Source organism: Physeter macrocephalus, chromosome 3, assembly GCF_002837175.3.
Source record: "Physeter macrocephalus isolate SW-GA chromosome 3, ASM283717v5, whole genome shotgun sequence".
Taxonomy (NCBI): Eukaryota; Metazoa; Chordata; class Mammalia; order Artiodactyla; family Physeteridae; genus Physeter; species Physeter macrocephalus.
In genome coordinates, this window is record NC_041216.1 from 10,933,909 (window position 1) to 10,949,807 (window position 15,899).

At 39.2% G+C, this 15,899-nt stretch overlaps 1 protein-coding gene across 1 annotated transcript in view; it reads right to left on the reverse strand.

Moving 5' to 3' along the window:
• Positions 1 to 15,899, reverse strand: part of SNRNP40 (small nuclear ribonucleoprotein U5 subunit 40) — a 38,412-nt gene that overhangs the window by 4,896 nt on the left and 17,617 nt on the right. Inside the window, exons 5-8 of the mRNA XM_007128470.3 lie at positions 14,295 to 14,417; positions 5,578 to 5,698; positions 1,649 to 1,731; positions 536 to 597 (exon numbers count right to left, since the gene is read on the reverse strand). Coding sequence (XP_007128532.1) covers positions 536 to 597; positions 1,649 to 1,731; positions 5,578 to 5,698; positions 14,295 to 14,417 — 389 coding nt within the window. The remainder of the gene's footprint in view (positions 1 to 535; positions 598 to 1,648; positions 1,732 to 5,577; positions 5,699 to 14,294; positions 14,418 to 15,899) is intronic.

Here is a 15,899-nt window from a genome sequence, read left to right on the forward strand (position 1 = left end):
AGGCCCGCATACCAAAAAAAAAAAAAAAAAAAAAAGAGAGAGAGAGAAGCCTGGAGGCATAAGGGATGTAAGAACAGGGAAAGTTCCATGTGAGTGAAGCACTGTGGTGATGGTGGGGGAGGAGTACACAGTATGTATCTGAATGAACTGAAGCATGGCAGAAGAATCTCATGAGGGAAACTGGAGCCAGATAAGGAGTTTGAATTTTACTTTTTTTTGTCCCCTGCATTGGCAGACGGACTCTCAACCACTGCGCCACCAGGGAAGCCCTGAATTTTACTTTGATGGCAAAGGGAATCCAATAACCAAAGAAACTGTTTACCCTCCAGGTGTAAAATGTATCCAGAGAGGGCAGAAATGATGTATTTGTTCACATGATCCTTAAACCCTTCAGACCACACAAGACTTCATCTCTGAGTACAGCTATAACTCTCTGTCTGCTATAGCTCAGTATCTGCACTTAATGCATTAAACATGAGAAGATACCTGCATAGCTACATCATTCTTTACCTCACGCCTGCCTAGTAATCTTTACCTGTCGGCTGAGCCAGCGGCTATCTTGCTTCCATCAGGTGACCAAGAACATCTCAGAAGATTCTATAATGATGAATAAGCAGGAATCCAATGAATATAATAATGCACCAAACCCCTCTTTATTAGACTATAGCATCACTAAGAGGCTTTAAATTTCTTGAGTTTTTTTTTTTTTGGCCGTGCCACATGGCTTGTGGGATCTTAGTTCCCCGACCAGGGATCGAACCTGTGCCCCACAGAGTGGAGGCATGGAGTCCTAACCACTAAACCTCCAGGGAATTCCCCCTCTTAAATAGAGTTTTAATTATTCTCCCCAGCATATAATCAATAATTATCTTATATTCTGTGGCCCAAGACAACCTAATTTGATATATTTCAAACCATATAAAAACCAACTGTAGAAATTGCTTAATTTCCAGTAAATTAAGAGTGGACCTGGCAACAAAATTTTATTCTGCCTATAAACGGAGGCTCCCCTTGCTCCTTTATCTTGATCCTCATTAAATTTTTTGTTTATATCATAGGAGAATAAAAATAAAACCAATTCTAACAAATATAAAATTTGATTTATAAAGTAAAATTGAATTTTAATGGGTTCTCAAAAGGAAAACATTAGTCTATATTAACAAACTATCTGGAGGAAAAGCTGCTTTGAAGAGCTGACCTGGGATTTGAGAGTTAGAAAAAATTTCTGTCTCTCAGAACTTGGCCTGTGGTGCTTACTGAGGGAAGGGATGTATTCTCAGGGCTCTAATAGCTGGTCACTGGGAGGGTGAGGGAGGCCATCTGGGTAATAGCCACGGGAATCTGAGTCCCATATGGAACACTGACCTATGAGGGTCAAAGTTCCCAAGGAATTAAAAAGATAGGAGTGTCTTGTTGAAGTCCGAAGTCCTAAATTTGAGGGGGGCCCCATCACTATCTATCTATGTGATTGCCTTCTTGCCTATGCTTCTATTAGTTTTATTTCTGGCAAGAACAGTTTTGATGGAGAACAGTGTTACTAGACTGCAGCCCCTTCTCAGTAGAGCTGTTGTTCCTTATGCTTAGCACCATCTTAAATGTTTCTTTGAATCAAATGGACAGTAAAATTCCTCTGCCATGCAGAACTCACCTTTTCAAAGTTGTGTACATTTCCTTGAAATATCTTCACACACCTTTCTTTGGGAGCAAAGGGCCGAACATCCCAGACCCGCACTGCAAATTCAAACAAAGCAAAACAGCTATCAGCCAGGGGCCTCCTGAGAACCCAGCTGAAATCAGTATCATGTCAATGACAGATGCTGTTTCCCGGGTGGTGAAAGACCAACATGGTACACTGCTACCTAACAAGGCTTTTTTATTTTTTTAATGGGAACGAAATGCATCCAAGTTCCATTAACAGGGACTAAGGACACAGAGGAAAACTGAGAAGGTAGGAAGGGAAAATGTCAAACACATTGCTGGGGATCTGCAACAGAAAGTAGTTGGGTGTGATACTGATTTCAACAAAACATTCTGCAAATGATTCCTCTGCCAACCCCAAGAGTCACACTAGCAAAGTTTCAATATGACAGTCTAAATACCACTGACTACTGTGACAATCAATCTATAAAAATCAAATTCAGGACTAACCTTTTCTAATTTTGCTCACAGGGGAAACTGACAACTACCAAACTACCAAGAATTAGAATAAGTGAACTTTGATTCCAATTCTAGCTCTGCTGTATATATGGGGGATATCAGGAAAATAGTGAGGTTCTTTGTGTTTTGGTCGCCTTTATAAAACGAGAATACCACTTGCTCTTTTTTTTAAAAATAAGAATATTTTAAGGGTCAAATAAAATGATACATGTGAAAGGGCTCTAAAAGATTGGCAGCAATAAACAAAACAATAAACAAAAACAATTTGTTATTTTATTGTATAGCTATAACAAGAGATTCTTCTTGTTTTTATTTTAATAACCATTTAGGGAATCTCATCTTTCCTTACTATGAACAAAGCTAGAATAAGACAATGGCAAATCTACTGAAATAGGATAGAAACACCCACAGTAAGCAGTGGCCACAGCCGTTGTTAACTAAAGCTAAACCTACAGTGGAATTTGAGTGATGTCATTTTATTTGAGTGTGAAAAAAACAACAATCCTTGAAGTCAAACAGGTATAAAAAGGTGAAGCTATGCATGAAAGTTTGCTATTCAGCTGAGAATACAGTCAGAAGGTAAGGATGTTCATTCATTCAACAAGTATTAATTGAGTACCCATTGAGTGCTAGGCACAGTTTTCCTTACAAAATGTCAGTGAAAACATTTTAGTATATCAGAGGGGCAGTTCCAAACTCTCCCAATATTAAGCATATAATCCAACAGGTCATCTTTCTTTTTTGCTATAGTAAACCCACCCTCCCATCCAACAATTCAAAAACAAGCAAAGGAAGGACAAGTGTGTGTGTAAATCCAGAATATTGAGGTGTTTTAATGAGGACCTCTTGTCACATCAATGCTTTTGGAGTGGGGAGGGAAGACAGACTGGCAGAAAGAGCACAACTGAGCTATCAATAGGTCTATTGATCATCTGAGCTTGGTACTCTTTGAAAATGCTTGAGAACTGCCTTGGATGGATCTCCAGACCCATCTTCCTCAGTAAACTAATCACTATGAGTTTTTTGTACCCTGCTTGAATCCATAGCCTTGGATTCATAACATACCAGAGCTGAAATGGGCCTTAAAAGTGAAGTCCAGGTCTCTTATATTATCAGTATAGAAACGGATGCCCAGAGAGGACAAATGCTATGTGCAAAGTTGCTCAGGGATTAGATGGCAGATCTGGGACTAGAATCCTGGCTTCTTGACCATCTCTTCTAAAGTTTTTTCTTTTTCTTCTTTTTTTTTTTCTTTTATTATGCCCCTGCCTCCTCCCCTCAAAAGTCAATTTTAAAAGGTTACATATTTAAAAGGTTACATATTCCAAGGTATTTAAAATATAGTTCCAACAGAAAAACACAAGCTCTGCAGCAAGAGTTGTGCTGTCTCAAGATAATCAGATTTCACAGTTCAGGCAATTCAAAATTAACTATTTCCCCCAAACTGATTAAGAACTGTTCACTGGCAATTTAGAGAATCTAAAGAAGTCATATGGAAACAAAAGCATTTTGTAGGTTTGCATGTACCTCTATCAGTGATAATGAAAATGACTCCTACAAAGTTAAGACAGCCGCACACATAAGGCACTCGTGGTTGTGACACGCAGAACGAGTCGCTTAGTAATGTCAGGGTTGGTTTTTTCTTACACTTCTGCTTAAAATGTGAGAACCCTCTTGTTCCAAATAATTTTTACTAAAACCTAAAATAAGAATAAACTACATAAGGACTAAAATTCTACTGAGATGACCATGATTTAAACAAAAATCACTGGAGGTTAATGGGGAAGGCACTAAAGAAAGAACAACTTGGTGCCTGCTTCTATTTACCCACTGCCTTTCAGAGCCTTTATATACCACCGTGTTAACAAGGAACTGATTTCAAGCCACAGTCTATACAGACCAATTTGTATGTAACACTATATATATATATTTTTTTGCGGTACGCGGGCCTCTCACTGTTGTGGCTTCTCCGGTTGCGGAGCACAGGCTCTGGACGCACAGGCTCAGCGGCCATGGCTCATGGGCCCAGCCGCTCCACGGCATGTGGGATCTTCCCGGACCGGGGCACAAACCCATGTCCCCTGCATTGGCCAGCCGGACTCTCAACCACTGCGCCACCAGGGAAGCCCCAACACTATTTTTAAAAGCTAAAAAATGTTCAACTTCAACTGCTGAAATTCATAGATATCAGTTCATCAGAAATGCCTAAAGCATCCTCTGAACTCCTTTGTCCCTGATCACAACAGAAGTAAAAAAGTAAAAGGTTTCCCCTAGGCCCAGATATCACATGTCCCTTAGGATCTATCTCACCAAGCAGGCAGGGAACAAATTTATTTACTTTCTTCCCTATCCACTGACTAAACATTAAAAAAAATTACTTCCCAACTGGTGTCTTATAATGCAGTGTGCTGGACATGTAAACACTGGCCTCTCTGTTCAGGCTTTTATACTTTGGGAGCAGCAAGTTCACTCCTGATGTCTTTGACATCATTGGTTCTGCCCATCAGATAGAATTCTTTGTTGGGAACAAGACTGACAAAATGAGCAAGGTGGCTGGACATGGCATAAAAAGCTGAAATTGCAGCTATATCCCAGGCATCTTCTTGGTTGAAGACATGCACCTCGAGCTTTTTGAAATGGTCATCTGTTATGTCATCAGCTCAGGAAAATAGCAAGTGCAAATTCCAGCACTGCCTTTTCCTGGGCAGGGAGGTCAGACTTTCTCCAGTTCACACAGACCTGGTCAGAGAGCACTGGGTTCTTTGAGAAGACCCTGTACCGGGCACTGTGGACAACCACGGTATAAGAGCACCTGTCGGCCAGGCTGGTTACCACAATGATGAGTTCCTTGTCAGCTTTGCTGAGCTGGCCTGTTTCCTTGTTACAGATGGCACTGTAGTAAGCAAAGAAGGCTCTGAATTCCAATGGCCGGTGACGCAACACTTAAATACATTTGTTAAAAATCCTGTCTTCTTTTCTATCTCCTCCATGAGCTCTACAATATCAAAAGGCAGGTCCTCTTTGTAGTGAATGGGGCAACGGCTGATGGGTTTGGACTTCTCTTCCTGCTGAGTCTCATAAAGGTGCAAGTTCAAGGTCACCATAGGCAACTTTTCCCAAAACCTATTTGTCACAGGCGAAGAAGAAACATCTGCCTCACAACGCCGAGGCGGCAAAGCATCGACATGGCGGCACGTGGCGTGGAGGCCAGGCTGCCTTCCCGCGCACCCAGCCCTCTGGGCCTAAAGTTTTTTCTATTAAAACCTGTTTTCCTAATTGTCCTGGTGGACACCTGCAAGCCATCCTGGACTCTTTCCTTGGACCCTCATTTATCCAGCACACATTTCTAGTTCCTAATGCCCACTTTCTTTAGGGTCTACAGTGACTGGGCACTGGGAGAGCTTTTCTTTCCAAAGTTACCTGTATTGTCCATTGCATTGGACAAGAGATAAGAGCCTTCAGAGCTTAAACTCAGGCCAGTCACTGAATCTGCATGGCCTCTCATCGTGTAGGTCAGCTTATTTTGGCGCAGGTCCCAGACCTGCAAAACAAAACAAGGCAGCACTCCCAGAAAATCAAATTGTGAACAGCAAAGAAATAGTTATTAAAGAGTCAACTGCCTGGGAAAATTGGTATCCCTTCTTAATCTGCCTCTGGGCCAAGCATTACTTTACCACAAAATATAGGATTTCTACCAAAGAGGAAAAAACTCTTGCCTTTCTAAAACAGAGTCAAAGTTACTAAGTTTGACTAGAAAAATATGAACTAATGAATGTCAAATATTAAGATAAAGTTGAACAAAAAATAATAGAATTTAAAGAGGTTATTTTCAATTCATAAACAAAGTAGCATTTAAAACACTTAAACTATGATTCTTAGCAACTAAAAATAAACTATTAGAACTATATAAAAACAAGTAAACAAGTCATTTGAAAAAGGCATTACGATTGCATGTAAAATGTATATAACAAGGTAATATGCAAAAATACAGAGGCTTAAAATTTTTCATTTAACGTCATAATATGTATACAATGGAAAAGCATATTTATTAAAAGAAAAGTAAATTGTAGGTTCACTGTTCCCTGGCTAGGAAAGGTAAGAGAAACAGTTCAGCTGAAAATAACCTAATGTCAAACAGAAAAAATAAACTGTTCATTAAGTTATGGCTCATAAACACACTGTAACACTACGAGCTCTCATGCTAGCATTCGAAGAGCAGAGTGGAAAGAGTGAGCACTTAGGGTCAGACCGAACCAGTCTTTGCAACTTAAGAGTTATGTATCACTGGCCCACTAACCCTCTCTGAGCCTGTTTCTGGTCTGTAAGATGGGGATAACATTTACTTCTTATGGCTGTTGTGAGGATCACAAATAGAATGCCTAGTACACAGCAGGCCCAATAATAATTGGTAGCTATTATTAAGCAACTCCTAAAAATACTCTGAAGATCAAATGTAAAAATGTTTATAAAATAATCTATTATTAAGCAAAGAAGGAAAATACAAAACAGTCTATATTTACATAGACTGAAACTATGTAAAAAATATATTAAAGGAAATAGAAATGGTCTGGAATGTCATATGGAAAAAGAACCGCAATTTTGTTAAGATCATTGTTATTATATAAAATTTCATCCAAATTTGATTCAGTACTGACACATAGTTTTTCTAAATGAAACAATTTTCTGCTGTCTCTTTAAGCAAGGCACCTTCCTCATCTAGAAATGAGTTTGATGTTGTATGTCAAAGCAATACATAAGGCAGACAACTCCACTTTCCCCATCAATAATTCATGTGTGGAACCCAACACACTTCACATACAATCATTTTTGTGTCAGGATGTTTGTTGCCTCAATAATTAGGGAAGCTTGAAGTGGCTGACATTTTTTTGTTCAAGCTATTGTTCCTCCTCTTCAGAGAAGGCACTGTTGAAATCTTTAGCTTTTTAGGAGAGAATGTAATTCATCATCCCTCATAACACATGGGTGCTCCTTCCAGACCTTCCTCTTTGAGGCCTGCACACGTTGTTTTGCAGAGCCAAAATGTATCTGGGATTTGCCAAAGAAGAGTGAGTAGGGCACTAATTTAAGCAAAATATTTTGCAGATGTCCTAATCAGCTGTTCAGTGAATGTTTGGGCATCTGATTAGTGGCAGGCGCTGCTTGAGATAAAAGAGATGTTGTCCCTGTTCTCAAGGAGCTAAAAAAGTGATGAGAGGCCTGGACAAGGGGCAATAGCCAAGACAGCAGAGGGATTAATGTTCCCATGGTACGTGGATGGGAGGGAAAAAGGGAAGGTTTCACAGAGAATAAAGCACTTGAGCAGGATATGGAAAAAGAAGGAGATTTTGTTTATTTGTTTGCTACACCACGCAGCTTGTGGGATCTTAGTTCCCTAATCAGGATTGAAATCCGGGCGCCTGGCAGTGAGAGTGCAGAGACCTAACCACTGGACCGCCAGGGAATTCCCAAAAGGTTGTTGGTTGTTTTTTTTAAAAATTTATTTATTTAATCTATTTATTTTTGGCTGCGTTGGGTCCTCGTCGCGCATGGGCTCGCTCTAGTTGCGGTGAGCAGGGGCCACTCTTAGTACGGTGCGTGGGCTTCTCATTGCGGTGGCTTCTCTTGTTGCAGAGCATGGGCACTAGAGCGCAGGCTCAGTAGTTGTGGTGCACAGGCTTAGGTGCTCCGCGGCATGTGGGATCTTCCCGGACCAGGGCTCAAACCCGTGTCCCCTGCATTGGCAGGCGGATTCCTCAACCACTGCACCACCAGGGAAGCCCCTAAGAGGTATTTTTTATTTAGACAAAATAGAAGGGTATTCCCAGGCAAAGATAATGCATGAAAGCAGAGAGGCATGAAAAAATTACTGGGTTGTAGGGAATTGGGCAAAGAGAGGCAGCAGACAATGCTTGAGTGATAGGCAGGCAAAGGGCACCTCATGAAAGGTTTTGAACGACTGGCTTGCACTTGATCTCCCTCACTGGGGAGCCACAGAAGGGTTCAGAGTAGTGGAATGAGTTGGCCAGATTCCAGAAAGATCCTTCTGGCCCAGATAATCGGAAAGGATGAGAGCAGAGGTGGGAAAATCTATCTCTTTACCCACTACATTAAAAAAAATCATCAACTAAACTCCCATTCTGACTAGAGCTCAGGATTACAAGCAATGCCAAAGAATTGCCAATCAGATCTTCAAGTCATTAAGAAGAACACATTTTCTTCTTTTATTCATTTTCCTCTGACTCCACAATTCTATGCCCAGGAAGAAAATCCCAAGAGGCTGGCAGGAACAGTATATTTGCTCACAAACATATAGAGAATTTGCTCACTCCAGATTTTAAAAGGGGCTTCCATTCCCTGTTTGCTCCCCCGCTTTCTCAGAATAGGCAGTGCTATCTGAGAGACAGAAGCAAACAAAAACCAGGCTCTTCAGGTGTACTTCCTAATGTAGTAAGGCAGTGTAGGGATTTGTCAAGCAAATGCTCAAGGCTGGTAAGCCCCTGACTGCTTAAAGGGTACTTGTTAATTGACTAGAGGCAATTTGATAGGGGCAATATGCAGGGGACACGGTTCAAGCCCGGGCCATAGCTACTGAAGCCCACACTCCACAATGAGAAGCCACCACAATGAGAAGCCTGCGCACCACAACAAAGAGTAGCCCCCACTCTCCACAACTAGAGAAAGCCCACACGGAGCAGCGAAGACCCAACGCAGCCAAAAATAAATAAATATTTTTAAAAAAGAGTCTTTCCGGGTCCAAGGGCAGTTACTCACTCCTAAGCATGTCAGAACAGGTTATTGTTAAATAGGGAGAAGACCGAAATTCTATGGTCTCACATCTCTCAAGCACACCCCTTAGTTATACAAGAGCAAAATGAAGTCAAATAGCTATAGCAACCTGATTTCAAATTATTAACTGCTGTCACCAAAAAACAATGTGGCAACCTGTATCCAAAATGTGAAACGTCCTTATATTTGTTATCACATTAATTTTCATCTAGAAATCTATTCTGAGGAAGTAACTAAATATGGAAAAAGTTTCACACAGAAATATGTTGGATACAGCAGCATAATTTGTGATAGTGATACATATGAAACAGACTAAACGTTCAGTATATTGATTGCTGCTTACTAAATTATGGAATATTCTAATAATAAAATATCTAGAGTATTCTAATATTCTAGATGATGGTAGCTGACATGTGCTTAACACTTACTATGTAACTGCCATGTTGCTAAGAATATTATATTTTTTACCTCATTTAATCCATGTAACAACTGTATGAGGTAGGCTGATTAATCCCATTTAGAGATAAGAAATGAAAACTCAGAGAGGTTAAATAACTTTCTTAAGATCACATAGCTAGGAATTAAGTGGCAGAATCAGAAAAATGATCCTAAGTTCTGGGGATGTTATGTACATCATGGTGACTAAAGTTAACAATACTGTATTGTATACTTGAAAGTTGCTAAGAAAATAGATCTTAAAAGTTCTTATCACAAGAAAAAATATTCTAACAATGTGAAGTGATGGATGTTAACTAGACTTCTAAAGTTAATCATTTTGTGTTATATAAGTCATTATGCTGTATACTGAAAACTAATACAGTGTTATATGTCAATTATATCTCAATAAAACTAGAGAAAAAGAGAAACAGAAAAATGATCCAAACTACAACGCTAAGAAGAAAATAAGATAAGAGTGATGTGATGGAGAGCAACTAGAAGGAGGGCCTAGTTTCATCTAAGAAATCCTCTCTACAGATATGTCTGAGCTGACATTTGAAGACAAGACTAAGCCAGCCATGGCAATATCTAGTGTCGGGGGTTCCAGACAAAGTAGTAGCTATATGTTACTAAGTGAAAAGAGCATCATATAAAATTTTATCTGAACATTAAGACATTTACATACAAAATACTATGGCACAGAAACAGACTGAGAGGAAATAACTGAAATATCAAGATTGACTAAATTTGAATGATGAGACTACGAGTGACTTTTTTTCTATTTTTATTTTTTCTAAACTTTCTTCAATGAACAAATGATCATTTTTACTACTAAAAACATTTAAATTGTAATAAGTAATTTAATCTCATTTTTAATAATTTTATTCCCAATAAAGTTGATTTATTAACCATACATTTAAATGCAATTTTTACATCTCTGCAAAACTTTTAAGGTAAATAAGTAGGCAAATCAGGAAAGCCTACCCTGATTTTTAGCTTGGAAAATAAGATATACTGTAAACAGCGCACAAACACGGAGTTCCCAATGCTGACAAGAGAACGTAATGATCCAGAGCAGGTACATGATAAGAATGCTCGAGTTTTTAGAATACTGTGTGCATTTCTAATAAAAAAAAAATCCCTGAAAATGAGCACTGGCAGAAAAACGTGAATGTCTGTGGACAGAATAATGACTTTTTGTTTAGAAAGATAAAGATAAAGGCTCTGATATGATCCAACAACCCCACTCCTGTGCATACATCAGGAGAAAACTCTAATTTGAAAAGATACATGCACCCAATGTTCACAGCAGCATCATTTACAATAGCCAAGACATGGAAGCAACCTAAATGTCCATCAACAGATGAATGGATAAAGAAAATGTGGTATATTATATAATATAATATTACTCAGCCATAAAAAGAATGAAATAATGCCATTTGCAGTAACATGGATGGACCTAGGTATTATCATACTAAATGAAGTAAGTCAGAAAGGGAAAGACAAATACCATATGATACATCACTTACATGTGGAATCTAAAATATGACACAAATGACCTTATTTACAAAACAGACTCACAGACATAGAAAACAAATTTATGGTTACCAAAAGGGAAAGGGAGTTGGGGAGGGATAAATTAGGAGTTTGGGATTAGCAGATATAAACTACTATATATAAAATAAACAACAAAGGTCCTACTGTACAGCACAGGGAACTATATTCAATGTCCTATAATAAACCATAATGTAAAAGAATAAGAGAAAGAATATATATGTATAATTGAATCACTTTGCTGTATACCAGAAACTAGCACAACACTGTAAATCAACTATATTTAAAAAAAAAAAGGTTACAAGGCTATGATGTAGAGTTATTAATTGCCGTACTCATGGGACTATATTTATATATTACTCATATTTGAGATAAGTTTGGATTTCAGAACAAAATTGGTATATATCAACAAAGACTGAGATTAACTATCTGAAAAAAAGGTGATCCTAAGAGAAGGTATAACATATAACGTGTGTCTGAGAAGACATGGAAAACCTTCAAAACCTAAAAAGAGACTCAGTCCCTTCAGGACTATAGTACAACTGAATATATTTGTTTATAAAACGCCCTGAAACAGTCTACACAAAGAGCCCAGAATAAGCCACACTACTTGTGGTAAGAAGACATTACTGGCACAAGAGTATTAGGCTAGTCTATCCCCACAGTAGATACGAAAAGATTAAATTCTCATAGTTCAAATTTAAAAAGCCAGTCTCAAAAGGTTACATATTGTATGAATCCATTCATATGAAATTCTAGAGTAGGAACTATAGGACAAGGAACATTATCAATGGTTGGTAGGGGTTAGGGATGGGCAGAGGGTTTGACACAGAGGAGTACTATGAAGATTTTTGGGGTGATGGAAATTGTTCTGTACTGTTTGTGGTTGTTACATGAATCTGCACAAGCATTAAAATTCATAGAACTGTACACTAAAAAAAAGGTTAATTTCATAGTATGTAAATTTAATAATAACTTAAAAGTATTAAAATTACCATAGCTAGATGACACTAATCCACTTTTATGTGTATTAGAGCCCTCTAGTGATTCTAATGATAATGGGCCCCCAAACTTCACTCAGGGAAATAATGCATTAGCTATTAAGATGATCTAATTAAGCCCCCATGTTCTGACTGTACATTCTCCAAATAGTTATAGGGTGGAAAAGGGATGTGAAGTTGAATTTTGGAAATGTTGAATTTGAAGTACTTATGAGACATCCAAGTGGGGGATGCTGAGTAGCTGGTTGTACACATGGGCCTGGAGCTGAAGATCTGTGTTGAGAACAGACTCATCTGAACAGAAATGACAATTAAAGTCACAGAATTAGATGAGACTTGTCCAGGGAAAGGTATATATAAGAAGAGCAGCTAGGAAAGAACCTGGGGGAATAATGACATTTAAAGAATGCATAGAGAGAATAGCTTGTAGAGGTATCTGAAGAAGGATATGCCTGATGGAAGGGGTAGGAAAGCATACTGTTAGAGCCAGTTTAAAAAAACAAACAAAAGAAGACTAAAAGGATCTACTGGGTTTAGTAACAGAGAGATCACTGGTGACCTTGAAGAGAACAGTGTCAATAAAACAGTGGAGGCAGAAGCCAGACTGCCGAGGAGTGGTCAGGAGATACGGGAACTGAGGAATGAAACGGAGATAAGGCATTAAAGACAGTGAGTGTGGGAAATCTTCCGGGGATTTCTCACAGGTATTAAATAAGAGCAGGACTCTGGAACCAAACTCTGCGTTTTGAACTGAGGTCTCATCGCTTATTAGCTGTATAGCCTTCGGTTAAGATGTTGTGCCTCTCTTAGCTCAGTTTCTTCGCTGGTAAAACAGCATTAATAGTACTTATTTCATAGTATCGTTGTGAGGCTTAAATGAATTAATAATGTAAAGCTCCAAGAACAATGTCCGACACAGTTAAGTATTAGAGGATAATGATAACACTATTATTATCATATCCACTATCACCATCTTTCAAGAAGTTTGGCTGTAAAGGGGAAGACTGACAGGGCAATAACAAGACAATGTGGAATTGAAGGAAGACTCCTTACCCCACCAAGAGAAGACCTGAGCATAATGAAATGCTAATGAGAAGCAATACAGTTGTTTAAAAATATAGGATCTGGGGGACTTCCCTGGTGGTCCAGTGGCTAAGACTCTGAGCTCCCAATGCAGGGGGCCTGGGTTTGATCCCTGGTCAGGGAACTAGATCCCACATGCCGCAACTAAGAGTTTGTGTGCCGCAACTAAAGATCCCGAGTGCTGCAAGGAAGATCCCGAGTGCTGCAACTAAGACCCGGCACAGCCAAATAAATAAATAAATATTAAAAAAAAGGAAAAATATATATATAAAAGATCTGGGAAAATGATGGCATGAGATCCCAGAGACAGGAAAAAAGGTTGAAATCCTTCCACTTAAGGGACTACCTTTAGACAAAAGGACATTCCATCCATAGTAACAGCAAAGGAGGCAAGAAGAGATGGGAATACAGTACAATTTCTAGGTAGAGACAACATAAGTTGAGTATTTACCCAACAGTTACTAGTCTCATGACAAAGCAGAAGGTAAGTCAAAGTCTTTCAAATACCTAAGGAAGCCAATAAGTAAAAGCAGACACAAACTGAGTGCCCTCCCCCCGCCCCCACACATTTCACATTTACTGGCACTTGCTATGTCCAAAAACTGCGAGGTGCTCTAATGAATTTGGCTCATTTAATCCCCATGACAACCCTATGAGATAGATATTATTATTACCCCTGGTGCATACATGATAAAACAGAGGCTGAAAGAAGTGAAAGAACTAGTGTGAAGTCACAAAAAACTAGAAAATAGTGGAACTGAGAACAGACCCCAAGTCAATTACTTGAAAGCCTGAGCTACACTGTACTGCTTCTAGACACTGTAGTCTATTGCCTCTTTCTCCAACATCATTACCATCTCACATTCTTAGCTAAGGACCCCCCAAAACTTCCTTTCCATAGTCTCAAAAAGAAAGACACACTGAGAGATTAGGGTACAGAATCACAAATTGATTTACTGCTATCTCATGAGGCCAACGCACGTTTAAAAAAAAAAGTTTCAAATGCCTCTAGGCAGGGAAGGCATCCTTCATTTTTCAGAGTTCCCACACAGGGACTTCCCACTTCACATTAACTGCCTATTCCCTAATGGCATTTATATGAGCTGTAATGCAACCCTGACTTAGGAAGTCAATGAAGACAGGACAGAAGGAAAACAAGTTCTAATTTATCTTCCATTTAGTTGGCATAAAGTGCAAAGCTAAGAAGTTTGGAAAGATTTACCTCTGTGAGTGGAGACAGGTGAAAGGTAAATATAAGATAAGCATCTAACATACCTTGATATCGTTGTCTATTCCACCAGAAATAATCTGATCACTTGTGTCATTGAAGGTCACAGCTAACACTTGGTAGGTGTTCTGAAATGTCTGGATCGCTGCTTTCTTACGGATGTCCCAAAGCTGAAAAAGAGGACGAGAGAGTCTATAGTAACAGCAATTGCACAGTACACCCCTAAATCCAAGGACTGTGGAGATGAAAACATCTGTAATGGGGACCCTGTTCAGAAACTTGTCTGAATATCCCATTAATATGGTGAGAAGTGACTATAATTTTGCCAACATATCTGAAGGTTGGTTGAACAAATCACTTTGGTTACATTTTCAGTCTCCTTTGTTAAAGTTTGAATAAACATAGTTAATTAACATGTCCTCAGAGTGGAAATCTTCACCTTGCTTATTAGTTCGTATGTTCTTAGTACACCAAGGATATTAGACCAGTGTTTTTGAACTGTAGATCTTAATTCATTAGTGGGCTACAACTTACGTTTAAAAAATATATATGGAGAGGAGGTTACATCAGTGAAAATGGCAAAGTAGGGAATGCTCAAAGATTATCCCTCTACAAAAGCAGAGAAATACCCAGCAAAAAAATCTGTCAGAACCAACTTTATCAGAACTCTAGAAACTAAAGTTTACAGCAACTAGGTGAATACTTATTGAGGACGAAAACCACCTGGGTCCTAGTAAGAGAGTTTTGTAGCATTTTAACTTATCCTGGCTCCATCCCTACTCGGCAATAGTTTTGAAGACAACAGCCTACATTCCTAGTATAGGTTCCTAAGTACCCAAGGAAGAATGGACTTTATTTCTCATTTTCAAAGAATTGTAGGTTTAAATATTTAAAAAAAAAAAAAAAAAAAAAAAATTTTTTTTTTTTTTTTTTTTTGGACCTGTTTGGTGGCTCCCTGATGGCTGAGCTCAAAGGGTTTGACTTTATTTTGCCTAACTTGGAACTCTCCCAGGGCAGAGGCAATTGTCCAAAACATTTAAAGACAAATGCATGAGCCTCTGCTGGATGGGGCAAGGGATAACAGCAAACAGGAAAGGCTGGGGAATGAGAAAGTTTGGAGAATAAAGGCTTTGAAAAGCTTTGACATATTTTTGCGACTCTAGAAGGCCACTTGGACGCCCATGGCTGGGCACATGCTTAGGAAAGACCTGAGAAGGCCCTAAACTCTCACCTCTTGCTGACCACAAGCAGGAAGTGAAGGCTAATACAGAGTTGTAAACTGCCTGGCTCAGAGGTGATAGCAGGCCCCAACACACCCACAGAGCCAATCTACAAAGACTGGAAGAGTCCTCCCTGCCCCCCGCAGGTGTTTAGGGAAATCTCTGCTGAATCGCCAGTGAACCACTAAGCTGATGAAACAAAGATTTCAGTGTCTACACATGACAAAGAATACACAGTTTACAAAATTAGTTCAGAAAATTCACTAAATAAACAACAGCTTCAAAAACGAGCAACAGGGCTTCCCTGGTGGCACAGTGGTTAAGAATCTGCAACAAGAGAAGCCACCACAATGAGAAGCCCGCACACCGCAACAAAGAGTAGCCCCACTCGCTGCAACTAGAGAAAAGCCTGTGTGCAGCAGCAAAGACCCA